The sequence below is a fragment of the Entamoeba invadens genome, assembly GCF_000330505.1.
Source record: "Entamoeba invadens IP1 unplaced genomic scaffold scaff_1105074726023, whole genome shotgun sequence".
In the NCBI taxonomy this organism is placed as follows: Eukaryota; Evosea; order Mastigamoebida; family Endamoebidae; genus Entamoeba; species Entamoeba invadens.
The window spans coordinates 44850-70849 of NW_004443608.1; the positions used below are offsets into that span (position 1 = coordinate 44850).

Genomic DNA, 26000 nt, shown 5'->3' on the forward strand with positions numbered 1-26000 from the left:
GGGCTTGACTACCATCCATTTCCTGGGATGGGGTATGCAGATAAAGAGACTCAAAAGACGTCATTTCTGTTGCAAATAGAACTGGCAAAGAAACTCCAGAAGCCCATAGTGTTACACACAAGAGAAGCAGATGAAGACACTCAAAAAACAATGACAGAAAACATTCCATTTGACTTCCCGATGGACATTCATTGCTACACCGCGTCTCTCGATTTCGCAAAATGGGTGCTTGAAAAGTACCCAAACGCTTACTTCGGGTTTGCGGGAGTCGTGACGTTCAAAAACGCGAAGAATGTCCTCGACGTCGTCAAAGTCGTTCCCCTTGATAAGATCCTCCTTGAGACAGACGCGCCTTTCATGGCACCTATCCCGTTCAGAGGAAAGCCAAGTCACTCAGGAATGATTCCATGGATAGCAGAGACCATAGCAAAGACAAAGGGAGTTTCGTTAGAAGAAGTTCTTAGACAAACCACAATAAATGCGAAAAAGCTCTTTAAAATTTAATGGTGCTAATTGAGAATTATATTAAAGTCGTTTTTATACGTGTTGTATTACTTTGAGTGAACGAGGTGGTTAATACATTACACTTTAATGTTCAAAAAATTGGCCATTAGAATGGTTAAAATCCCACTTCTTTTTGCGGTCTTGATTTTGAAACGCAGCATCGTCCAGTGCTGTTCTGAAAGTGAGACCGATCGATTTATAACAATAGTGTTGTTATACTATAATATATAGTATTCGATGAGTAGTGTGTTAAACCAATAAAGTTAGACAAACCTAGAAATGGGATTGTAAGCCACTGAATACGCGATTGGGCGTTCTTTAGATGCGCCGACCGAGCGTGCAAATGTGTTAATTTCTCCGATGAAAGACAGTTTAATATTAACTTCCCACACCTTTTGTTTGAAGATCTCAGAGACTTGAAGAAAATTGATTTTGTTCTTGAGGACGAAATAAGCAGCAATGAGTGCTGGTGCTCTGTCTCTTCCATCAAAAGAGTGTACAAGAACCTTCTCATTCTTTCTGAAAGACGTTTCTAATATCGCCATCAATTCTTTGACATATGGTGTGATCGAACCGTTTGATTTTGATATCGGGAGTCTGTAATATTCTCGGGTTGCATCCTCATCATTGGAACATTCTCGAGTGCAATTAATGATCACTTTGATCTCTTCAAGGTCTAACCACCCTTGATTGTTACTACTCTCCACACTTCCAAGATATAACAATGGAGTGACTTGACACCCTATCCCATTCTGTCTTTGGGACTTTTCTCGATTTCGGCGGAAGGTCACCGTCTTCTCGTAAGAGTCAAGTCGCATTTCTTCTTCATCCATTCGAGTTTTCATTATTTGGTATTTCTGTGCATCGTCTTTACGTTGTTTCTGCTTTTCAAGTTCATACTGCCGAATTTGCTCATCACGGAGTTGGCGGGCTAATGACACTTGTTCCGCAGTCTTTGGTTTTGGTTTAAAAAATGATGTGATTGGTATTTGCATCACTCTTTTTTCTTTCTAGAAATGTGATTTCTTTCCACATTTTTTCAATCTTAACTTCTCTTTTTTCGTTTAGTTTATTTATAATAAGTTAAACTATATATATTGGTAGTAATGTATAATTTATTTAATAACTTTTTATTATAAAAGTTTAAGAAATTTAAATAACAAAGTATTCAAATCAATTACTATAATAATAATAATAATTTAAATAATTTAAATATTAATAAAATTGTAGTACATTAAATTTGGTTTTCAAACCTTAATAATTTAAATTAAAATTAAATAGTAAATATACTATACATTTGTAATTATTAAACTCCATTAACATTAAAACATTCAACTTAAAATTTATAAAAAAACGATGGAAGAAGTTCCCCAAGACGAGAGTGACACGATGACTTTAAGTCCCGAGATCATATCTGGCCTTCACATAACAAGTGAGACGAAAGAGCTTTCTTTATTCTCATTATTAAACAAAACTAAAACAGCGAATGGTAAAAAGCTATTAGAGAACTATATTCTCCATCCCTTAACGAACAAAACGCAGATCAATTTTCGTCTTGATTTAGTTCAGTCTTTTGTCGATAATTCGCCTGCAAGATTAAGAATCATGGAGGAAGGCCTAGTCTTAATACCCGACATCACACGAATCACGAAAACGATAGAAAAAATCACATTAGAGAATGTTGTCATTTTATATAATGTGATTCAATCGACCAAAAAAATCTGCGAATTTTTGGACGATATAAAAGGAACGCAAATTGGACTTCAAATCACATTCCCTCTCAAAAAGTGTTTAGCGGATCTTGTGAATTATGAGGAACTCGTCAACACGTTGATCGATCTCGACGCAGCGCACAACGGGGTCTATCGGATCCGCGACGACTTCGACGAGACTCTCCGAGACATTCGCGAGAAGTTAGATGAGATCGACAAACTGTTTACTGCAGCTCAACTTCAAACTGCGAGTGACTTAGGTGTCAAAGCAGATAAAGTGAAGTTAGTAGAATACAACAGTAACACAGTCTTACGAGTAGCCAAGGGCATAGAAAAGACGGTGAAAGCCGACAGTCGTTTCAAAGTCCTTCAGTCATTGAAAGGTGAGTGTAAATTCACTTTTAAAACTCTTCAAGAGCTTAATGTGAAGAAAGCGGAGTTAGTGAAGAAGCAAGACAAAGTGTCACAAACGTTTGTGGATGAGATCGTCAAAGTTGTTGTTGGGTACAAAAGTTCATTTGAAGAGATTAGCAGTGTCGTTTCTTTGATCGACGTCATTCAATCATTTGCAACAACTGCCGTGAACAGCGAGGAGTCGTACGTACGGCCTGTTATAACCGAAGACGCGGGGAACATTATATTAATGAAAGCGCGACATCCTCTTGCAGAGACTTTGAGTAGTTCAGGGTTTGTTGAGAATGATGTGTACATTAATAGAGAAACGAGTCGATTTCAAATCGTGACTGGACCAAACATGGGAGGGAAGTCGACGTATTTGCGGATGATAGGGATGTGTGTTATAATGGCGCAAATTGGGATGTATGTGCCGTGTGATAGTGCCGAAGTCGCCATCTGTGACAATGTGATGTGTCGAATTGGTGCTGGCGATGACATCGTTCAAGGCGTATCGACGTTTATGGCGGAGATGAAAGACAGTGCGCAGATCTTACGGAAAGCGACGAGTAAGACATTAGTCCTCATTGATGAACTTGGGCGAGGAACAAGTACATTTGATGGGTTTGGGATAGCGTGGGGGATTTCGGAGTATTTGATTAATGAAATTGGCTGTTTTTGTGTGTTTGCGACGCACTTCCACGAAGTGACTGCACTTGAGAAACGGAATGCGGGGGTGAAAAATGTCCACGTTGTAGCGAGTATAGTGAACAGACAACTTGTTTTGAAATACAAAGTGAACGATGGGAGTACTGATCAAAGTTTGGCGGTGTATGTAGCAGAGTGGGCGGACTTCCCCAAGGAAGTTGTTGATGAAGCAAAGAAGAAAGCGCATGATCTTGAGTTAGAAACCGACTCGAAGAAGAAGTTAGAAACGTTCAATGAGAAAATGCCGAATCGTGAGGTTATATATGACAATGTCACTCAACAAGTAGTGATTGAAGGGAAGAGGATCATTAAAGAGTTTAATGTGGCGCTGCGCCAAACTGAGCCAGATAAGATCGACCAATTACGAGCGAAATACAAGGCGATGATATGCACCAACGATTTCTTGAAGTTGTTAGATCGTGTGAGTCATTGATTGCTATTATTAAAGAAGTCTTCTTCTGGTTCTAAGTTATTATGATCTGAAAACAAGAACAGTCACAACGAAAACACAATTAGAAGAGGATTAGTATCACTCCCACTGCAGCACTACAATCTTGAATAAGGAGAAAGTGTCTGGGAAGTGATTACCTGAGAAGATGTTGACTGAGTTTTCCATTGAGATATTGTAGTACATCGGGAACTTCCCAGATACAAAAGAAGAGTCTTCGATACCAAGATAATACCCACAGTGAATGCCTGTGATCCACTTATCGTTGTCTGAGGAGTAACATTTAGTTGAGTAAAACGGATCTTTGCGCATCACTTTGATTGGTTCTTTGATCACCGGACTCTTCAAAACAAAGCAGAAGAAATTGTTGTCTTTGGTCATGTAAAAGCCATACCCATTTTCTTTCGAGCTTGGGATCTCAATGGAATTGTACGACCCAAAGACACACCCATCAGTCGTTTGAACTATCACCATAGTCCGTTCTTTCCCACATGTCTTGGTATTGAAAGACCGAGCGGTAAGTCCATCTTCATCACTGTCATACAGTTTCTTCGCTTCTTTTAACCCAACCCAATTCGTTAATGTTTGCATGTACTCATCATAGAAGTTCTTAGCTAATATAACATCAGCAGGCTCTAAGACTAACTTCCTCTCTAAGATCCCTGTCGCTTTGATCTGTTCAAGTGTCGAGTGAATCACTCTATACTCAGATTCTAGGCGAATCAGGCGAGATGTTAACAAAGCAACTGTCTGTTTGGTTTCCTCAAGTTCTTTGTGTGCCGTTTCGGCCTTTTCTTCTTCCTTTTTGTCTTGCTTCTTGTTCCGTTTAAACATCTCTTTGGTTTTGCAGTTTCCTTCGTTTGGTGTTCTTCTTTGTGTCAATTAACTTATTTTGTGGTTAATTAAATGTACTATTAAGTATAGTTGTTTTGAGTTGACTTGGAATTGAAATGTACTATTTTAAGAAGGTTGTTTATGGTTTATTTTAGTATCTTTTTTTGCTCTTTTGGGGGATTCTTCGAATCGGAATTAAAAGATGAGATTGTGAGATTCGTTTTGTCAAGTTATTTTTGGAGTTAATCAAAAACTTCGTAAAAATGTAAAATTTTGTTTTTTCTTTGTTTACACGTGTTATGTGTGAAATTATATTATTATAATAAAAGTACTATATATTTGATATGTATTATAAGATTGTAAATAATTAGTTAACAAAAGAAATAACTAATTTTAGATGATTTTGGCATTTTAAGTTATAGATTTATTTATTATAATTTTGTTATTTAATTGTCGATAAGGACAAGTTCTCTGAAACATATTCTTTCGAAAAAAAAACAATGAAAAAGCCAATTTAAAACACATAAAAAAAAATGATAACAACAAAAAAAAACTGAACATTAGTGATTTGATTTTTTTAACCTCATGAAACCAAGAAATGTTTTATTATTTTTATTATTTGTTTTTTAGTAAGTGTAAGATGTAATAAAACTTTTTACTATAAATGTACTACCAATATAACGGACGTTTTTAAACCACAAATCAAAACAACTCAATAACAGCAAAACCATTTACAGAACAGTTCGTTGTGTATTTGCAGCAAGGGTTAATCATCACAGACGATTGTGTACAGACCAATTTGTATTTCGCTCCAAACATGTTCTGCCCCCTGAACCCAAAGAGAACATCACCCCCGACAACTACCTCCTTCAAATTTTCTCGTGGGTGTGTTTCGATCTTTTTACTTGAAGCCATGTTGTCTCCCAACTGAAACATGAAACTCTCCATATCCGGTTTCCACTCTCCAAAATCGATGATTGGGGTTTTGATATAACACCCGACACATGTTTTATAGTTGTCCCACGTGACAAGAGCTATGCTGGCCCTCCCTCTTAGATTATTGACCAAATTCGCGGTGGAAGCCACGTCGATGTTTTCCTTTGTCTTTTCCCATAAGACCACTATGACATGATTCTCCGTCCCTGTCCATCTCTTCAAATCGCTCATTCGTTCATCAGACAAAACAGTATAACTGTCATTCAGTAAGCACTTCTCTGGTTTGCAAAGGATGTTCTGTTTCGGCGGTGGTACCTCTTCGTTTTTCATCGAGCAAGAAGACTCCTCGTCTTGTGAAGAGGACGACCCATCAGTTGTCCTTTTCAGACCTGTAATGCTCCGCTGCATTCGCTTAAATATTTCCCTTATATTATCGTCCATTCCGTCTCGTTTAATCTCATTCTGAGATTTGACATCGCAACTCAAATGAAAACCTTCGCAGAAACGTTTATGTCCTCGTTCTTTAACTTTTTTATTTCTGTTGGATTCGTTTTGGTTATTTGTGATCTCAATATCGTAAAATGTACCATTTATATTAATTATTTAAACAATATATTATAGTTTTATTTTTTTTTCTAAAATTTACTTAGAAAAAATCCTAGTCACTTTGTTAAAATAGTCATATACTACAAATTATGTTATTTTTTATTATATGTATAACAATTGTTTTTTAACTCAATACTTCAGACACCGTTCTCCAAAAATTGAAAATCGTTCAGATTATAAAAAATTGATCACTTTTTTACTCAAAAAAAACAAATTTGATGAACCATTTCGTATTTTTAAATCTCAAAAAATGAGCAATCGCAGAAAGATATCGGAACCCAAATTACAAAATCCATTTTTTTGACGCATTGAATTACCGATAAAAAGAGACAACCTGAGAAGTATTAAACGTCGACTGAAGGTACTCCTCCTCTTCTTTTCTTTGGCGCTCCACCTGCCTGTTGTTTTTGCAATTTTACAAGCAGTTGGGGGTCCAAATTTGTGATTTTTTCCTCCACATTTTTCGCGTCATTTTTTTCCTGTTTAAAGACGGACATGGACCGATTCCGGTCGACGTTTTTCTTGACCATTTTCTTTCCTTCCAGCACCACTCCAATCTTCTTTTGTTCATCTTTTTCCAACGGGAGAGTGACACCTTTAGCCAATGGGAATAGGCCATATTTCCCGTGAGATTGCCCGAGTGCCCATCCCTTTTTATTTTCCCAAAAGACGTCGACGACATTATTGATTTCAAGACTCAACAAGTTGTCATCTGTCATTTGAAACTCAGAAACCATTCGAACTCGCTTTAAGACCGTAAACTCCTTTTGTCCATTGATCAATTCATAACAATGAACAAACCCACGATTGATCGCTGACTGCCCCGCTGTCATCTTCCGGATATCTAATTGATTCACATCAGCTCCATGCTCAAGTAACCGTTTCACCATCACCGCATCATCGCACACTACAGCGATATGTAATGGTGTTCTCCCACACCCATCTCGCGCATTTAATAGCGCCGGACACGCCGCCAGAAGTTCGTTGACCAAGTGGACCATTCCGTTCATCGCGCAGTAGTGTAACGGCGTCAGTCGATTCTTATCCGCCGCAAAACAAGCCATCTCCGCACTATGTCGCGCTTGTTTAACAACTCCCAAATGGCCTCCAAGCACTGCATAATGGAACGGCGTTCTTCCCGACACCGTCACATCCGTCATCGACAACGCAAATGTAAGACTTTCTATGATCCCTTTATATCCACACAGACATGCCAAATGTAATGGAGTCTCTCCTATCTCATTCCCCTTCTTAATAAGATTCCCACCTACCGTTTTCAACCAATTCAACACTTCAACTCGATTGTTCTGAACTGCATAATGAACAGCAGTGTTCCCACTATGATCGACATCAGAAAGGACTGATGGGTCTTCCATAAACAAACTCTGCGCCATCTTCAACCGCCCGTACGCACACGATAACAAAAAGGGCGTCGACCCACTCATCGTCGACGCGTAGATATCCCCACCAAGCCGTTTGATATATGAAAACGACTTCATGTTGCCTAACGCAGCAGCTAACATCAATGGCGTCATCCCATTCGAGTTCTTCTTCACTAACAAATTCGCACTGCTCGTTGTCGTGTTCAATTGGACGTTCAGCGACTGAAAGAAGAACTGCAGAACGTCTAACGAGTCTGATTTGACTGCGTGATGGAAGGGGAAGTTACCATTGGTGTCCATCTTATTTACCGCTTGTGGGTATGCGGAGCTAATAGCACGTAAAACTTCAAGAGGGAGGCCAACCGCAGCTGCGTAGTGTAAAGCGAGTTGTCCATAGTTATCGGGGATGTTTGGAGTTGACAAAGGTAAGAGGATATTAATAGTCGAGAGATGGTTATATTTAATAGCTAATAAAAGAGGAGACTGTCCCATACAATTCTCCGTCTCACAAGAAGCACCTTTGTTCAGTAACCATTGAACGACTAAATCATTACCATTGGCAGCTGCGATATGAAGTGGAGTACAACAAGCAGGATTGGTTGTGTTAGTCACCATCTGATCGATGAAACAAGACTGCTCCAGTTTGTCAAGGACTTCTAAGGAGTTAGTGAATGAAGCGTAATGGAGAATGGTATACCCTAAATTGTCTGTGATGTTTAACCACTCCTCACTCCCTGCCATTGAAGATAATAACTCTAAGGCAACATCTGCATGATTAAAGCGTAAAGCAACAAATAAGGCAGTTTGACCATGACGATTGAGAATGTTTTTGTCGGCATTGTACTTTAAAAGCTTCTGAGTTGCTTCTAAATTGCCGATTTGAGAAGAAACGATGAGTGAGGTATCACCATAGAGATCTTGACTGTTCACATTCATCTCGTAACTCCCTATTAATCGATCAATGAAATCATTTTTCTTATGGAAGACAGAGACATGGAGAGGAGTGATATCTTCATTTGAGGTGTTGTCATTGCTTGACATGTTTTTTAATTGATATCGTGTGGGGTTGAGTCCGACTAAATAAGGAGAACCATATGTTTCCATTATGTCGAACTGTGTATTTTACAGTTTTATCATTTCTAAAAAGATTTGGTTGTTTTATTAATAAAAAAAAGTCTTCTTATTTCTTGTTATACTTTTTTTATAGTTAAGTTTTAATATTCATATAGAAAAGATTAAGTATAATATGATTTGTTAAAAATTACTATTTGAATTGTGAGTTATTTTTATTATTGTTTTTAATAATATTATAAATTAATGGGGTATTTTTTTTTGATAAATTATTCTATTGTTTTTAATTATAAAATTTTTAACTGGTTTTAGTTTATTTTTGTTACTTTCATAATTTATTTTTAGTTTTCACTTTTTATTGCGGTGAAAAAAAAAATTTTTCGATTATTTTTTGAGTAAAAATATTTTTCTTTAATAATAACATATTTTTTATGATAATTTAGTTTGAATTTCTATACATAATTGATATATAATAAAATTTTAAATAATTTACTAGAAATAAGAAATGAGAAATGTTTATTTTTATTTTATATCATTCAATATTTATATTTTATTAACAATTGAAATTATGTATAAATTATTACTATAAATATAAATATTTTTATTAGAATACTATTACTTTTGCAAAAAAAGTTAAAAGTGAATAAAAGAAATGACAATACTTAATTAAATAAAAAACAAATGTCGATTGAAAAAAGAGAAAACGACACAAACAGAATTAATTTAAGTGAATTGAGAGATAAAGATTTACTCACACGAGTGATCAAAGTGAATGATATAGAAAATGAGTTTTATAAAGAAGACGAAATGCGAGGTGTTCGATTAATAAATGCACAACAAAGTGAAGAAAAGGTATTGTTACAAGAAGTTCTAACACCATCTCAACAAGAAATCTATAATAACAAAACTAATAACAAAAAAAGTGACAATGACAACTTTGATGCGATGAGCACTGATAGATTGAAACCCACAGAACGAAGTCCACCAACTCGGTCTAGTTCCTTAAAAAGAGCACTGAAAGAAACAAGTCCATCAACTTCAATGGAGATTGAGAAGAAGCCAAGAGAACCGAAAGACTCTAAACTTTCTCATGGGCAAGAAATCTTCCAACGAATGGCAAAACGAGTCAATTTACAAGTCAAACAAAGAAAGAAAAGAAAAACCATAACTCAACCATTAACAGAAACTATATCAGAACACCTCCCAGTGGCCACTGAACCTCAACACGACACGATAAGTCCATTGGCACCAATAGTATCACCACAACAAAGTGACTTAAGACTCTTTATAGAGAAACATATTGACTTTTTGAAGAAGAGTTTCCAATGCGTCTCTTTGGATTTGATTGGCTATTTTTCTCGTTTAGAAAAGTTGGAGACACTGAATACTCTTGTTACAACACATCATCCAATTTTTATTGCAATTCGTGTCGAACAAACAATGTTTGGGGTGTATGTGAATAATGAAATAGATGATCAAAGAGAGAGAAGGGGGTGGTTGAACGAACACACCCACGCTATAGTCTCTTTGAAAAATCAATACAATATAAATCCTTTTCTTTTCGCCTTTAAAAATCCTAAAACTCACTTTCGGAGTTGTGATGATTCATTCCTCGAAATCGAAAATTACTTCTCTCTTCGTTACGACAACAGAATCTTTCTCTATGAAAATGAAATCAATGATAACTTAGTTCTACCACCAACTATTCTAACTCCTCATTACGCTCCTGCTTCATTCTTTAGTGATGCAAAATACAGTTTAATGACAGCAAAGAGGCACATCGATGAAGTCGCAATCTATAAAGTTGTGAAGACACTCGGTGGAGTTTAAGAAGAAGTTCCACACAAAGTACCTCTTATTATACTATTATAATATACTTATTATATTATTTACTATATTAACCAAATACTATATTAGTTACTAATATACTTATTATAATACTTAACAATAATAACTCTTTCATCTCTACTAGTATTCAACCATTCCTTTCTATTTCCACAAAGAATTCATATTATAACTATAATAAACCTATACCTTATTAAAACTCCAAAAAAGAGAAGAAACGAATCAAAATACGTAGTGATGGAAGCCATGTCATTAGAGGACGTCCTTACAATCTCCCCAAATGAATTTACACTAGAAATGAATGGATTTCCGACCGTTATAGAGATAGATATTACAAATACTGCTTCTGAAGATTTTGAAGTTTTTATAACCGATGAGAAGTTACATATTCATTTCTATGGATATGTTGCCTTTAAGGAACGTGTAACAAAAATGAAGTTTTTAGCACATCCACAAGAAATTGTCCAATCCAAACGCGTTGATTTGAAGCTGAAAAGTACATTAAGTCCAACGACTATACTTCTTCCACTTTTCTTCGAAGTCGTTCAAAATGGACTGGAAGGCTCTTTGACTCGCAACGAACTAACAATATCTCCGTCCCATCGCTCGACCGATACAGACCACTCCGGACCCCTTCCCAAGCGCCAAAGTGTTCTTCTTCAATACACCAAACCTTCCGAGAACATAGAGAAGACCACATCGAAAGTCGAGACAGAAGATTTGAAGTTTCTATTCTATCGTGATGATTTAAAGCCATTAACTTTAGGTGATGGCTTGACTTGTGAATTTCTTTCACTTCGTCAAGTTATTAAGAACGAATTCTCCTTTTTAAAGGAAATGACTTCTTCTCATACCTTCCGAACTTTAGTGACTTACATGTCTTCTTCTCATGATTCTCAAGACTCTCAAGGTCTTCATTATATCCCAACTTCTCCTTTCCTCTTTCTCTTAAAAGTCGAAGCAACTGTCTTCGGTTATTTCGTCAATACCAATGCAATCAACATTAAAGACGGCTATCACCTCGACAAGACAAATTTCAAAGTCTTTTCTCTTCTCAATCATTACAAGACAAAGCCTTTTGTCTTCTCACTCCTCTACGAAACTACTTTAGTCTTCGACTTCACTCAAACGTCTTCCTTATTCATTTCTATTCGCGACTTATGTGTCATTAAGAAGGACAACACTATTTCTTTGTTCAAAGAAGACATCAACAAGATTTTATTGTCAAACTTCCACCTCCCTTTTAATTACTTCTCTCTCGAAAATGACTTCCTTGCAAAACCAATCATGGAATATGCCTTTCTAAAGGTCGAGTAATGCTCTCTCACCATTCACGTGTAACTATTCATCAATAGTAAATAAGAATCTAAAATTTACTATTGATTTACCATCGATAGAGAGAGGATGGATAGAATTAAATATACTATATTGAATAGTAAAAAAACAGTTGCTTACTATTGTGTTCTACTCTGAGGAATCATCCCATTGCGTCGACTCCGACGCAGCGTCGCTATCCTTTTTCTCTACAAATTTGGTGAATGGGTACAATTGCTCCATCCCAACTATAAACCGTGGCTTTGTCCGAGTCACCACTTCTTTGGAAAGTTTACTCTCGTCGTCCGAGATGGAATTCGCGCTGTCGTCACTGCTATCCCACTTCGCATCTTCGCTGGAATTTTTCTTTAATTCATTTTCTTTCTTCTTGTTCTCTTCTTCTTTTGCTTTCGCCAGTAGTGCTGCTTCAATCGCCTTTTCCTCTTCTTCTTTTTGTCTTCTTTCTTTTTCTTCTTCTTCACGTGCTTGTCGTTCCGCTTCGAGTCGATCTTGTCTCAATTTCTCTTCAATTTCTCTTTCTTTCCGTTCCTTTTCTTCCCTCTCTTTCTGCAATCTCTCTTCCTCTTCTTTGCGCTTTTTGAGTTCCAATGCTTCTTTTTGAGTTCGCAGTCGTCTCTGTTCCTCCTCTTTAATCTTCTCTTCTCTCTCTTTCTCAACACGTTCGGCTTCTTTCTTCGCTTCTTCTGCTTCATTCATCATCTTTTCTGCCAAGATATTCTCATAGTCGGCATTACCATTCATTTCTACTGCAACACTTGCTTGCATCAATTCTTTTTCTTCTTCCGCTTCTCTTGCGCGCTTTTCCTCAAGTTTTTTCTCTTTTTTTTCCTTTTGCAAAATCTTTTGTTTCTCCATTTTCTCTTCTTTCTTCTTCTTTCGCGCCTCTCGCCGCTTTTCCTCATTCTTCTTGTTTCGTACAATCACAATCACACCTATTAAAATGATTACTCCGACTATTACTATAATTATTAGTACTCCAACTATAACTCCAACTATAACACCGAGAGATGTACCACTCTCACTCCCATCATTCGGCTCTTTATAATTATCCGTCATTCCATTCGGACATTCTTTCGGTCGACTTTCTCCTATAGCAATATAACTCTCACACACAAAATACACTTTTAAATTCCTCCCACCTTTTAATCTATTCCTTTTAATACTTGTATTAGTTTGAATAGTTTTTTTACTTGTATTACTCTTAAAAGTCTCCACCGTCACTTTCTCCAAGTGACTTGCACTCCCACACTTGAATGGGAATAATGTCCCCTCAAACTCTTCAATAAGAAGTGTTGTCGCTTCATCAAAATTGAACGCACTTGTTTCGGAGACGACACTTTCATTGCTTCCCGGTAATCGGATCTTTCCTCCCGCAAATATCAATCCCGACTTCTTTGCAATCGAAATACTTCCTTGTGTGATATCGAGTATTCCTCCCTTCTCTATTCGCATGAGATCGGTGATCTCCAATTTCCCTTCTATCACTGCATTAAAATTAACACTCCATGCACCTCCACTAACATTCCCTTTTGTTCTCAGACTTGTAGCTTTCAGTTCCGAAACTGCCAATCCATTACTTGACAGTGTAATTGCATTTCCTTCTATTCGTTGTATCCTTCCTTCTATTTGGAACTCGACATTCGTGCAATTAATCGTGTTAATCACAACAGAATCTCCAGTCACCATTTTCACTGTCTCTGATAATGTAAGTCCATCAATATATCCACTCAACCCACTCACTATCGTCCCTTTTTGATCACTCAAGTCAATAAAACACATCTCATTCCCACATGGACAATACCCACTTTGATACGTCGAATTACGATAGTTAAACTCACTCATTGCCACTTCACCAACACATCTCAACTGCTCCGCTGGCGTCTTCCCTATTCCGCAGATAAACAAATACGTGTTATCGTACTTCACATACAACTCGTTCGTGTTGATGACATCAATCGATTGTGCATAATCCCCAAAAGCAACAGCTGTGCATTCACTCACTTTCTCAACATTCGCTGTGCATTCATCTACTCTCAACTTCCCACTCCTTATAAACAAATCCATCCCATTCATCTCACTCTTCGAAATCGTCACGTTCCCTTCTATCACTACTTTCCCACCAATTTTAACGCTTTCTAACACTCCACTTTGCACTACCACATCCCCTTCCGCTGTTATCTTCCCATTCAAAACGGCTATTTGTGACACCGTCGAGTCGACTACTTTCATCTCAACGTCTTCGCCTGTGACAAAGAGAGATTTCGTGTTCATAAAAGTAGCCTTCCCAACTATTATACTATGTATGATATGACCATGGGAGACTATTAAATGGTCCTCTATAACTAACTGTGACATCCGTAACACGTCATTCCCATTGATCTGCAGTCCTTCTTTGTAATTGATGATATTTGTAAGTGTGGTTGTCAGTGTTGCTTCCGTGTCATTATAACCAGTAAAGTCGATGACACACCCTCTCTCAAATATTTGGACAAAAGTACTCAAACATGGGGATTCTGGGGTCCCTACTAAACCTTCACATATATATGAACTCACACTCGATTGACACGCCCATATCTCATCATCATGACATGAATATGTCCCATAATACACTTCAATTGTATTAACATTCTGAACTTCCCCCATCCCTTCACTCGTCGTAAGTCGCCCAATTCGCTGACACTTCGGATGTGCTTGCAACTGGATTTCAGTGAATGGAAGTGTCACATTTGTTGCTCTCTCTATTACTCCTTTCTCTCCAATCGTCATATTCACCGATTTGGGCTCATTTGTGATCACCAAAGTCCCATCAAGGTCGACTTGAATGTCTCCATTGTGTTGGGTATACTTCAATGTATTCCCCGCTGTTACAACAAACTTGCAATTATTATTTTCATTGACAGTAACACTTCCATCTATAGTTACTTCATTTCCTAAGGTACATACTATCTTCTGTATCACTATATTCTTCACATTGACATTTCCTTTCACTACTATATTGACTGCAGGAAAGTATTCCGTCACTTGTTCATTGCTCTTCTGCTCCAAAATTGATCCATCAAACAGTTCTATATTGAGTGTTGGTACAGTGAGTGTACTAACACCAAGTAATGTCAACCGATTATACACCTTCACCACTTTCATCTCTTTGTAGATGTCAAATACAATCTTCCCCAACACATCGTATTCACAGAACACACACCCAGCAAGACATTGCTCCTGATTCTCAAATGTAAATGTGCTCAAATCAGCCGACCGAATTGAACGCAATTCACAGATCGACGTTGGGCACTTTGTAAGATCAGTGTATGCATCTAACGTTGTCACAACGGTATTACTACACACCCACGACGATGTTTCCGGTATCCTGTCAATCGCATTTGTCAATTGTGACTTTAGAGTAACATTTGTAACGACGGTTATATACGTCGAGAACGTCACCTCCCCCACTCGAGTCGTTCCAAGTTCAACAATCGCGTCTTTATAGAACGTCAAAGTTGTGATTTCTCCCCTTTGGAATGATCCGTCTTCATTAATAAAGACGGTCCCGCCTGTGATTTCTTCAATATCAAATGTGTTGAGTGTAATTGTCTGTGTCACATGGACTCCATAACTCTTCAATTGGACTCCAAAGATAACAACATTTGCTTCTACATATCCAATCTCGACTAATGCAGGCGCTTTAGAGAACTGGAGACTTGCGTTTGGTATTAAAATAGCGTTATATTTCTCATTCCTTAATTTCAGTGTCACTGTCCCTGTTTTGTCGCTATAAAACCTGACGCTTTGGTTATGACAGTCGACAGGAGTAGTACTTGGGTAATATTCATTCTCTTCGTTATCAAGATCAATAGTCGCAACTGATGAATCGTCGTTTCTATAAGAACACAGTGGATATGACTGTTCGCAGTGACTTCTATATCTTCCATCAATCGACAGAAACGCGTCGGACTTATTACACGCGACATTGAGAAGAGAATTTGTGCGTGTTAAATTGAAGTTCTGAGTGTACCCGTTGAACAATTCGTAATTCTCCGTTTGCACGTTAGTGTATGACGCGGAAGAGAAGATGAAAGAGACTTTGCGACTCAATGTGAGTGCACGGGGTATTCCAGTTTGGATGCCGATCTTTGAGATCTTTACTGTAGTCTTTGTGTCGTTCGATCCAATGACAGTCGGCTCTTTCAAGATGACTTCATTTGCATTGAAATTGCCATTAAATCCTATTTGAGACGTTTTATCGAAGATTAGAATGTCATACGAACCTCCTCCAATCGACGCTTCAATTAGAGAGTACTCTAAAGTCGTTGAATATGTCGCTGGACTCGTCGTATCAAACACTACCTTTGGAACGATCTTATTATTTGTCACAAGAAACCACCCTTTCCCGACTTTGGGATTTGACAAACAGTTGGGATGTGCCAAGCAAAGCAATGAATTCTTTGAAAAGGAAGACGTTGCTTCTATCATGTCTATAGACGCGAAATATGTCAAGTCTAATAGAACATTTTGTCCTAATACAATACCATTCGCGTATGTCCCTGTATTGATCCCAAGACTTGCTGTACTCGTTGATGTCGTGATCTTCGAAAAGTCGTAGTTGCATAACACCGTGTCACTTCTAGTACTTCCACATGGACAATTAATCGTGTCTGTAAAGCCCTTAGTGTTGATGTCATATATACACGTGATTTTTGTCACGTCTCCCATAACACTACTAAATAGACATGAAAGTATCGTATAAAAGAGCTGCATTGAATTTTTCAGTCTTTTTTTCCTCTCCACTCACTTTTCTTCTTCTTTCATTCAATCACTTGAACAATCTATTTTTTTAATTCTTCTTTCTATAATGTTTACTAAAGACAAAAACAAAACAAAAAAATTCAACTCAAAAATTTTTCCTTCTTTTTCCTTCTTGTTTTATTTTTTTTATTTTTTTCAGTTTTTTTATAAAAACCAAAATCCAAATATAGTTCACTTTTACATTAAAAATCACACCCAAAAAACAATGATTTGTTTTAATAAAATGAACTTTTATTTATCGTCGATATTTACTATTTTTTTAGAATAATAGTATTATAATTATTTGATTATAATATTAATTATTATATTTTTAATAATAAACTTTAACAACAATTAACTATAACATTAATAACTTCAATACTATTACCATTAGATTAAAAAATGTCAACATGTCCTAACATCTCGCCAAACAGTGGGTCTTTCTCCACATTCATTTGTACCATTTCAGGCACTTTCCCAATCTTTTGGATATAGTCTGTAGTGAATTGATGCACATTTGGGAAGAAAAATTGTTCGATAAAGTCTTCTTTGAGTTCGCAGTTGTCGATAACGACTTCCATCAGTTCATACACAACTTCGTGGAAGAAACTGAAGAGACTTAAAGGTGTTCTATGGTCATCTGTTCCTTTCACGTACAACACTTGTTTCATTTTATTATAAGTCAAACAGAGTTGATACCACTCAGCCACTAAAAATGCAAAGTCTTTAGGTTTTCCATTGATCTCAATGTACTTCACTGCAATAAAGAAAATGATTTTCCACAGATCAACTCCCTTCTCAAACGACTTGTTGACAAACCCAACTTCTTCCTCTTTGAATCCAAACTCCTTCAAGTATTCATTCAATGTGATGTTTTCCATCTTCTTCGCAGTCTTCACTTTAAATGGCGCATTCAAGTCGTTTTTCTTTGTGTCGTAGTATTCTTCAACGACAGTTCCTACAGGTAAAAATGTTTCATATATCGCCTTTCTAATGTTCCGACACACACACGCAGCAGAGTCTTCCTTTGGGTCGCACTTTGAACTTGGTCGTACGGAGACTGAGAACGCTCCCAATATGATAGACATCGAATACGCACAATTTGGAAACTTTTCTTTCTTCAGAGGTATTCTCTCTCGTTCCTCTTGTTCATATTTGTCATTACATTCCAACATTCTTTCCGTTTGAACCAACGCCCGTCTTAACCCTTCCAATGTGTTTTCATTGAGGCGTTCAGAGATCATCCCTAACACGTCTTTGTCTTCATCAAACCTCCTAAACTTCTTAACCACCGACTCAATCACATTCTTCTCGTCGGGAAGACCCAATTTCGTTCTTAAAGTTCGCGCAAAGGCTGTTGTAAAATCGTTGCCGCAGACACAGCAGAACATCGGAATATGTTCGGGACAGATATTGAGAAAATTGGCGACGTCGAAGATCGAAATGCCCCGGAAGAAGACGCGCGAATGGTCCAAGTTCTTCCTCGATATGACTCGCGTCATGGTCTTGACAAAACTGATGTGCGTGAATAAATTGCGGATGTTCGAGACAAGAAAGTCCGAGTCGGAGGTCACAACAGCGTACGCTTCACGTTCGATGGAGAGGCGGACTATGACGGGATCTGCCTCGGAAACACTTCGAATACATTCAAAGCCATGTTTGAGTAACAAGTGTTTCAAGACACGTTTGAACCCCGAAAAGATAGTAACGCGAAGGTCCGAGAGGCTGTTGGGCTTGTCGAAGAACGAGCGTGTCTCACGGGCCTGACTCTTTAAACGTTCGATCGATTCGGCTTTTTTAATCACCTGTGTCATTCCATCAAAAACAAAAATCAAAGAAATGTGATGCAATTTTAAGACGTCTGCCATCCCTTTGATGTACTTGTCTAACTCATTCAAATCGTTTTTGCATTCCGAAATTATCTGAAACATAAACCCACTTCCATCTACTATAATCTCCGTCTTTTTATGTGAGCCTGTGGTGTTACAATGTTATAAATGAATAAAAATATTAGAATATATTGTTATATTTATTATATTATATAGTAATAATTAGAATTTTAAATCACAAACGAGTGTAATACTTGTCTGCTATTGAAAAGAGAGGAAAGCCTTTAGTCAGCGACTCAGCATATTTCTATGGGTAACTTTCTTTCCAACTTCTCAATCTCGAGATAAAGACAAACCATTAAGTGTGGTATCCCCATCGTTCTTTAGTTTCTCCTTTCTCAGTTAGTAGTCTTTTTATTACAAAAACATTTTTCCTGAGAATCTCTCGATGAAAAATATTGAGTCTTGTTGTAAACAAACCTATTTATAAATTATTAGAAATTATAGTTATTACAACTAGTACTAATTCTTATCTAAGTCTTATTTTTGAAACTAGTTTGTATAATTATATTTATTAATAACAAATGGTATTGATTTGGCAAAAACTGTTGTGTGGTGATAACCCTACACTTTTTATTTTGTTTTTTGTTTTCCTATTTATAACAATGTTCAAATATTCAGAAGTTGTCCATTCCAATATCTTACAAAAAAATTCCCTATATGTTAAGTTGAAAACCTAAGATATTTCCTTTTTATAATTTATACATTTTAGTAAATTATAACTTTACATTTAATAAATCAATTATAAAATAACCAGATAATGATAGTAAAAGAGTAATAAATACTAGTATATCTCTCATTGCCAAGAACCAGATAGTAATAATAAAATAATTAAAAACAACTTATAAAATGGATTACGACGTAGATAAGAAAACCCTAAAGATACTGAAAAAGGTGAGATGGCCGAGGAGCACGTTGAAGCACAAGATCAAGCACAAGAACAAGTCGAAGTTGTTGAGGAACTTCCACAAGAATTAAAGGACATCAAGGCCGTGTTGAGCCAGGCCCACACCCAATGCTGCTTATTCAAAGGTATCAGACAGTGCTTGAAGCAACTTGAGAACGATCACATCCTCTACTTGTTCCTTGCTGATGACTGCGACGAAGAAGACTACAAGAAATTGTTGACTGCTCTTTGCAAGGAGAAGAACGTTAAAATCGTTAAAGTCCCAGAAAAGGCCAAACTCGCCGAGTGGTCCTTCCAAGCTAAAGTCAACGCCGAAGGTAAAATCGTCAAATCCACAAAATGCTCCTGCGCAGTCGTTGGAAAAAGAATCAGAATGTCTGACGATCTCAAGAGACTCCAGGCTAAGCTCGACGCTTAAAAAGTGATTCTTTTATGTTACTTTATGTTTGATTCATACTTTTATAAGTCATTTACTATTCACATACTATTGAATCACATTACTAATATCTTATATTTATATTTATATTATTATTATATTACAATGTTTAATAGTTATAAACATTATTATATTATATTATTATATTATTATATTATTATATAACATTTTTAATAACAAAATTGAATTATATCGGACCTTTTCCAAAAAAAGCAAAAGAAACGATGCCTAAGATGCACAGAGCTATCAGATAAATAGCAACCATAGTAAAAGAAGCAAAGGAAAGTTTGAGTTCTTTTTTAACATTTGATTGAAAGTAAACGATGCCAATTGATATCCAGAGATAAGGCAACAAGAATCCAAGTATAAATAGAATAAGAGCAATCTTATACCGTTTTTCTTGGTTATAGTCTTTGAGATCTTTGTCCATTTGTTTAACGTCTGTTGTTTGTTCTTCGTGTTTATAAGGGTCAAACGATTTTACTAACACAAAGGTTTTTGTTGGACCAACTAAAGGAGGTGGCTTTGGGTATATAAATTGTGTTGAAAAGGGAGAATATGGCGAGTATGAAGAGTAATTAGATGTGTTTCTGTCTGAGCGTGATGACATTGAAACTACCATTTGAGATCATAAGAGTGAGACATTTGTCAGTAATTTGGTTGAATGGGAAGAGTTAATTCCAACAGATTTAAATAACAAAATACTAAAATGTTATTGTCAAACTAAAATTTATAGTTTTTGTAATTATTAAAATTTATTAGACAAATTGTAATAATAAAATAGAGTCAATAATTTTTAGAAATAAAACCAGTCATCTTTTCATCTGTGTTCCTCTCAAATAAGTTATCAGGATGTCTACATACCTTCTCTGTTTTATTCTTCATCAAACACTTTTTGCAATTGACATTAAGAATAAGGAGTTTAACAATTTGGTTCATCTTGTCATAGTCTTCTTTTAATATTTCACACTTCTGTCTGAGTATATTTGTATTCTCAATAAACTCGTGAGCTTCTTTGGTATGTTCTTTCCTCTGCTTTTCTATTAAATATCGTCGTTTCCGTTCTGCTTCTTCTCGCTTCCTAGTCTTCTTTTTCTCTTTTATTACAAGGTCAAGTAATACACGATCAATTTTCGGGACAAATAGACTTGATTCCGATTCTGATAAGTGCTTCTCTAAGTCCATCCGTTTCATAACTAATTTGTGAGTTACCCAATTTCTCACTCAAAAAACAGTCAATTTTTTTCCTTTCAAATTAAAAATAACAAATCATATTATTAATAATAATTGATATTATAAAATATAGTTTATTTTATTTTTTAAACATCCTTTTTATATTATATTTCTATGATATTATAATAATATATTATAGTAAATAAAAAAATAATAGTAGTATAAACTAATTTTAATAGTAAACAAATACAAACAATGAATTAAATTTGTGCCACGTAAATATAGGAGGTGGTCCTATTTTGTGAATAACAAAAAAACAGTTGAATTTCCTCGACTTTTTCTGGGTCTCCTGTACAATCATTTGATTTGAACGTGATTTTTTCAATCCCATTTTTGAAAGAAGAGAACATGATTGAGTAGACCACATGATTTAAACAACCACTTGGGTAATACAAGATATCGGGATGCACGCCAGGAGCTATTTTACACTCCCAAGAGGTATAGTAAAACTTCTCTTGAATGAAGTAAGGGGGAATCGTATTCATGACATCAAAGCCACTGGTCATCACTTTGGCTGGAAATAATTCGTCGCAAGAAGATCCTTCAAGTTCATAGACCGTCTTCATATCATCAGATAGTATAAATTTATAATAATATTCAATACCTTGATAACAGGCTTGTTCTTCTATCACAAAAAACTCAACGGTTCTATCATGGGAAACTATATAGCGACTTAACGCTAAATCAATCAACAAGAAGATCACAAAACTCATCATTCAATCACTTCGTTTAATTCTTCTCAGTTTCTCATGGGAAGATCGGGTTTGGTAGAAAGAGGAGACTCTGGGTTGTTATTTATACACTTTTAACATAATTTTTTCATTTTTTTAATATTGAGAAACTATTGATTAGATTTTAAACTGTATATTCTTTTAACTTATTCCGTCATTTGGTTTTAAAAAAATGACAAGTTTTTAAATTTTTTCAAATGGAAATTGGAAATTATAATATTTAATAAACTTTATTATTAACAAACTAAAATTTTATTATAACAAAAATCCACTTTTTTTAATAAATTGTATTTAAAAAGTATAAAAAAGTTACCAAGAAAAAAAAATAAAGCAAGCTACACATTATAATAAAAATAACCATAGTAAATAGAATTACTCGTTATATGGTTTAGTTGGTAATGTGGGTTTTTTGAATTCTTCGATTTGAGTTTTAAAATGACTGTAAAGAAAGACTAAGATTGAAGACGGGACAGTCATCACAAAAATCCCGACCATCACATTAAAAGCAAAAATACAAGCAATTCCCAACACGATAATATGTACCAAAATGATAATCAGAATGATTAAAGACCCATCCATTTCTGTGTTTAGTAGTTGTTGTATTTTTATTTTGAATTTCGTGTGCAAAAATTTAATTATTAAATTATAGTAATTATATTATCTATAATAAAAAATAATATCTGTATTAAATTCTATTAATTAATTAATTAATCTAATAATATTTAATTAACTAAATAAATTAAAGAACTAACTTTGATATAATACAACATTTGAAACATTATTGACTTTTTTTCTAATTCACTACAAAGAAAAAATAAAGTAAATAATACTATCTCTTTATTATAATAAAAGAACTATATAATTCACTTTCTTTTATGTCTGTTCAAACTAACGACTTCGAGAAGCTGAACCAAGCCATCAAAGACTCCAAAGAAAATTATGTCCGCGTCGATTTCTTTTCAAAGCCTTTCGATGAACTCCACCGTGAAGTATGTCCTTATAAAGTAACTTCCCAGAATTTCCAAGGCGATGGGCATTCTTTTGACCCTTCTCAAATTTTGTAATTCATTTATTATATTATTATTATTATTATTATTATTATTATTATTATTATTATTATAAAAATTTATTATAATTTATATTTCATAATAATAAAAAACAGTAATTCACAACAATTCACTCAACCTTTTGGGTCTTCATTTGTTCTTTCATGCACATCTTATTCCACCTCCTCTTCTCGCATTCAATCAAACTTCTGCACATTCCTCTTGATTTTAAAATTCCGATTGGTGTTGTTCCTACGATTTCAATAGCCAAAGGGCCGTCCTCGTCATTATCGACGTCAGGGCTTCCCGCGCCTTTTAAGATGATTGTGACGGTATTTTTCTTTTCGATGTAGGCGACATTAGTCCTGTCTTTTCCTTCGATCATTTGAGCGAAGAGAGCTTCTTCGTCTTTGGACACGAAGCGTGGGGGATAGACTTCGAGTCGCATTCTTCCATTAAAGAGTGCGCGAATGTTTTTCTCGCCTTCTTCGAGTTCTCTGGGAGTGTCGCCTTTGACAAAGAGATAGAGAGGGGTTTGCCCGCACTTATTGACATACGTCGAATTGTCGTCGGGGTCAAACTCGGTGCCGTGGAAGTCTTCCTGATAGTTCCCTTTAACAAAGACGTGGACGTTAAACTCCTTCATTAAGAATTCGTGCGTCACACTTTTCAGCAATTGCCCTCTTAAGTATGGGTTTAAGTGATTGATGCAGATCGACTTCGTATACTCAAAAGTCCCCTTCTTCAACTCCTTCAAAAACGCGTCCAAGTCGTTTTGTCCAATCGTCGCAAGAGCAAATTGTTGGGGGACTACAATAAGTGCTTGCGTCGGGTCCGTTATCGCTACGGAAATGTTTTGGCCTTGTTCCTTTAACGTTCTCAAAAATTCAGTATTGACTACATCCCACTTTTTTCTCTTGGGTGAGTGACTGCGTGGTGAGCGCGGTGGCTTTGGTGAAGATGTCACTTCCTTTTGACTCATATGGCGTTTATAAGTTCGGATCGTAGTGTTGTATAACATTTCAATAACATTTAAAAAGTATCAAATAAAAACAATTTTAATAACAATTTTAATAACAATTTTAATAACAATTTTAATAACAATTTTAATAACAATTTTAATAACAATTTTAATAACAATTTTAATAACAATTTTAATAACAATTTTAATAACAATTTTAATAACAATTTTAATAACAATTATTAAAAAATATTTAGAAAAAACATTTACTTCTCAAATAAAGAAACTCACCACTGTACAAACTATACAATATAGTTATTATATTATATAATAATGGTTCTATAGAGTATCTATCTAAAGAAACTAACGAACTTGAAAATTGGATGCTCATTCTTTATTGTATAATAACAGCGTTGGCTGTGCCGCAATTTAAAAACATTGATATCAATACTTCTTCATATCAACACACCCATGAATCTGTATATGCTCCATTAACTCGAAATGTAGGATGTGGTGACGCTGCTGTCACACGGGCGACATGGTTTTCTGTGACGAACACGTCACCGGAGCCCATAGCCGTTTCAGTTCAATTTTATAATGAGTTCCGTGTCTTAAATAACGGAATTTTGTCGTTCACTGTGATATCGACTCCCATAGGGAAAAATTCCCAATGTCTTGGGAAGTACAATGGGACGGACAAACTGACTTCCACGACGTTTACACTTCATCCGACAGAAAAGGTATATATCACCCATCATGCCACAGTCAATGGCAAAGACACAAAGAAGTCCGAGTGGCTTCGTATACGAGCGACTCCCGCATTTTGGCTTAAAAAAGGGACTTTGGTGGTCAAACCCAATTACAACGATGTGAAGAAATTGGACACAAAAACATCAGAAATGACTAATGTCACTCAATTAGTTAAAAACACCGACAAAGTCCTTTCCGACGCTCACTCGATGATCAAAAGTATTAAACGAGAAACACTCGCGAAGATCACAGCACAGAAAGTCGCCGAAGACACCGTCCATCGCTACATCGCCGCAGCAAACAAACGTCCGATGAAGCCAATTAAAGTGGCTTTAGTCAAGCGGACACGTACAGTGAAATTGGGTCAGCGGAAGTATCGCGCGTCGCGACTCCACTTCGACGAATTGATTTCCTTTGAAGACCAACAATTCACAAAAGACAGTTGTAACCCCTCCAACATGATCCGAGCTAAGTTCTATACCGTCGACATCCCCGCAGGTAAGAAATTGCGAGTGAACACCTGTCATAAAGCGACGGAGGGCGATGTGAAGGTGGATGTCCTCGTTGGCGACAAATGTCGTGAAGTGAGTCGATATAAATGTCGGCGGATGAAAGGAGAAGTAGTTCAATATGTACCTACAGGGACTAATGGGGAGAGTGTCGTTGTCCGCGTGAGTTCTTCGATGGTCAAGGCGTATGCTTTTGTGAAGATCGACGCGTTAAATATCGTCAAACAACTCTCCAAGTCGAAACGAGAGAAATTGGAAAGAGAAGGAAAATTCAGATTTGGTGGATTTTGGGCAAAACAATGGGGGGACAAAACAAAGACAAATTCTTCCACGTGTAAACAATGTCAATTAATCAAAGACAAAAACGGGGGAGTAATAAAATCATCAGAAGATTGTAAAAAGTGTCCAGTTTTAGTTAATAATAATTCTCTGAAAAAGGGAAGTCCTCTCAATGAACAACAAAAAAGTGTTGCTTATGACTTGACAACTCTTCACACTTCTATTAAAAAAATCGGACCGAAAAAAGTCGGAATAGCTCTTGGGGTCGTATTCGGTGTCATTCTATTGTGCTGTGGTGTCGCAGTTATAATCCTTAAACTTAAAAAGAAGAAAAACATGGACTACAATCCTCTTTAATTCAGTCACTGTTTTTACTCTATTTGAGTGATTTTATTTTCCTAATACTTTTATTATTAATAAAAAATTTTAATAATATTATATGTGAAACTACTTTTATATATAAAAAATTATAATTATTTATAATAATATATAGTAAATCACATTTATAGTAAATTATAGTAAATTATAGTATATATAGTATATATAGTATATATAGTATATATAGAAATTAATAATATAGCAAATTCATAGTAACTTTTTTAAAACAATTTGTCAACTCAATTAGTCACCAACAAAGTTATAAGATAACTAGAAAAAGAACTTAAAAACAAAGAGACCATGGATATTGATCAAATAGAGAAGACAG

General features: G+C 35.8%; 15 protein-coding genes across 15 annotated transcripts; 6 read left to right on the forward strand and 9 right to left on the reverse strand.

Moving 5' to 3' along the window:
• EIN_074240 (hydrolase TatD family protein) lies at nt 1–504 on the forward strand (the record flags this gene model as incomplete). The annotated part of the gene is made up of 1 exon (XM_004259304.1): nt 1–504. A coding segment is annotated over one exon (504 nt), but the record flags the coding sequence as incomplete, so codon positions are not given.
• A 263-nt stretch (nt 505–767) lies between these two features.
• EIN_074250 (dual specificity protein phosphatase, putative) lies at nt 768–1499 on the reverse strand (the record flags this gene model as incomplete). The annotated part of the gene is made up of 1 exon (XM_004259305.1): nt 768–1499. The coding sequence occupies one exon, from the start codon at nt 1497–1499 to the stop codon at nt 768–770; it is 732 nt and encodes a 243-aa protein (XP_004259353.1).
• Nucleotides 1500–1860: 361 nt separating this feature from the next.
• EIN_074260 (DNA mismatch repair protein MsH2, putative) lies at nt 1861–3750 on the forward strand (the record flags this gene model as incomplete). The annotated part of the gene is made up of 1 exon (XM_004259306.1): nt 1861–3750. The coding sequence occupies one exon, from the start codon at nt 1861–1863 to the stop codon at nt 3748–3750; it is 1890 nt and encodes a 629-aa protein (XP_004259354.1).
• Nucleotides 3751–3846: 96 nt separating this feature from the next.
• Nucleotides 3847–4599, reverse strand: EIN_074270 (hypothetical protein; the record flags this gene model as incomplete). Its single annotated transcript, XM_004259307.1, has 1 exon — nt 3847–4599. The coding sequence occupies one exon, from the start codon at nt 4597–4599 to the stop codon at nt 3847–3849; it is 753 nt and encodes a 250-aa protein (XP_004259355.1).
• Nucleotides 4600–5301: 702 nt separating this feature from the next.
• Nucleotides 5302–5943, reverse strand: EIN_074280 (hypothetical protein; the record flags this gene model as incomplete). Its single annotated transcript, XM_004259308.1, has 1 exon — nt 5302–5943. One exon carries the CDS (start codon nt 5941–5943, stop codon nt 5302–5304), a length of 642 nt encoding a protein of 213 aa, XP_004259356.1.
• A 542-nt stretch (nt 5944–6485) lies between these two features.
• On the reverse strand, nt 6486–8627 carry EIN_074290 (ankyrin repeat-containing protein, putative; the record flags this gene model as incomplete). The annotated part of the gene is made up of 1 exon (XM_004259309.1): nt 6486–8627. One exon carries the CDS (start codon nt 8625–8627, stop codon nt 6486–6488), a length of 2142 nt encoding a protein of 713 aa, XP_004259357.1.
• Nucleotides 8628–9275: 648 nt separating this feature from the next.
• EIN_074300 (hypothetical protein) lies at nt 9276–10424 on the forward strand (the record flags this gene model as incomplete). Its single annotated transcript, XM_004259310.1, has 1 exon — nt 9276–10424. One exon carries the CDS (start codon nt 9276–9278, stop codon nt 10422–10424), a length of 1149 nt encoding a protein of 382 aa, XP_004259358.1.
• Nucleotides 10425–10736: 312 nt separating this feature from the next.
• EIN_074310 (hypothetical protein) lies at nt 10737–11756 on the forward strand (the record flags this gene model as incomplete). The annotated part of the gene is made up of 1 exon (XM_004259311.1): nt 10737–11756. One exon carries the CDS (start codon nt 10737–10739, stop codon nt 11754–11756), a length of 1020 nt encoding a protein of 339 aa, XP_004259359.1.
• Nucleotides 11757–11903: 147 nt separating this feature from the next.
• EIN_074320 (hypothetical protein) lies at nt 11904–16481 on the reverse strand (the record flags this gene model as incomplete). The annotated part of the gene is made up of 1 exon (XM_004259312.1): nt 11904–16481. The coding sequence occupies one exon, from the start codon at nt 16479–16481 to the stop codon at nt 11904–11906; it is 4578 nt and encodes a 1525-aa protein (XP_004259360.1).
• Nucleotides 16482–16948: 467 nt separating this feature from the next.
• Nucleotides 16949–18759, reverse strand: EIN_074330 (hypothetical protein; the record flags this gene model as incomplete). Its single annotated transcript, XM_004259313.1, has 3 exons — nt 16949–18528; nt 18626–18689; nt 18739–18759. 3 exons carry the CDS (start codon nt 18757–18759, stop codon nt 16949–16951), a joined length of 1665 nt encoding a protein of 554 aa, XP_004259361.1.
• A 582-nt stretch (nt 18760–19341) lies between these two features.
• Nucleotides 19342–19767, forward strand: EIN_074340 (40S ribosomal protein S12, putative; the record flags this gene model as incomplete). The annotated part of the gene is made up of 1 exon (XM_004259314.1): nt 19342–19767. One exon carries the CDS (start codon nt 19342–19344, stop codon nt 19765–19767), a length of 426 nt encoding a protein of 141 aa, XP_004259362.1.
• An 804-nt stretch (nt 19768–20571) lies between these two features.
• Nucleotides 20572–20979, reverse strand: EIN_074350 (hypothetical protein; the record flags this gene model as incomplete). The annotated part of the gene is made up of 1 exon (XM_004259315.1): nt 20572–20979. One exon carries the CDS (start codon nt 20977–20979, stop codon nt 20572–20574), a length of 408 nt encoding a protein of 135 aa, XP_004259363.1.
• A 239-nt stretch (nt 20980–21218) lies between these two features.
• Nucleotides 21219–21584, reverse strand: EIN_074360 (hypothetical protein; the record flags this gene model as incomplete). Its single annotated transcript, XM_004259316.1, has 1 exon — nt 21219–21584. The coding sequence occupies one exon, from the start codon at nt 21582–21584 to the stop codon at nt 21219–21221; it is 366 nt and encodes a 121-aa protein (XP_004259364.1).
• Nucleotides 21585–22925: 1341 nt separating this feature from the next.
• Nucleotides 22926–23816, reverse strand: EIN_074370 (hypothetical protein; the record flags this gene model as incomplete). The annotated part of the gene is made up of 1 exon (XM_004259317.1): nt 22926–23816. One exon carries the CDS (start codon nt 23814–23816, stop codon nt 22926–22928), a length of 891 nt encoding a protein of 296 aa, XP_004259365.1.
• A 323-nt stretch (nt 23817–24139) lies between these two features.
• Nucleotides 24140–25651, forward strand: EIN_074380 (hypothetical protein; the record flags this gene model as incomplete). Its single annotated transcript, XM_004259318.1, has 1 exon — nt 24140–25651. The coding sequence occupies one exon, from the start codon at nt 24140–24142 to the stop codon at nt 25649–25651; it is 1512 nt and encodes a 503-aa protein (XP_004259366.1).
• Between the last annotated feature and the right edge of the window lie 349 nt (nt 25652–26000).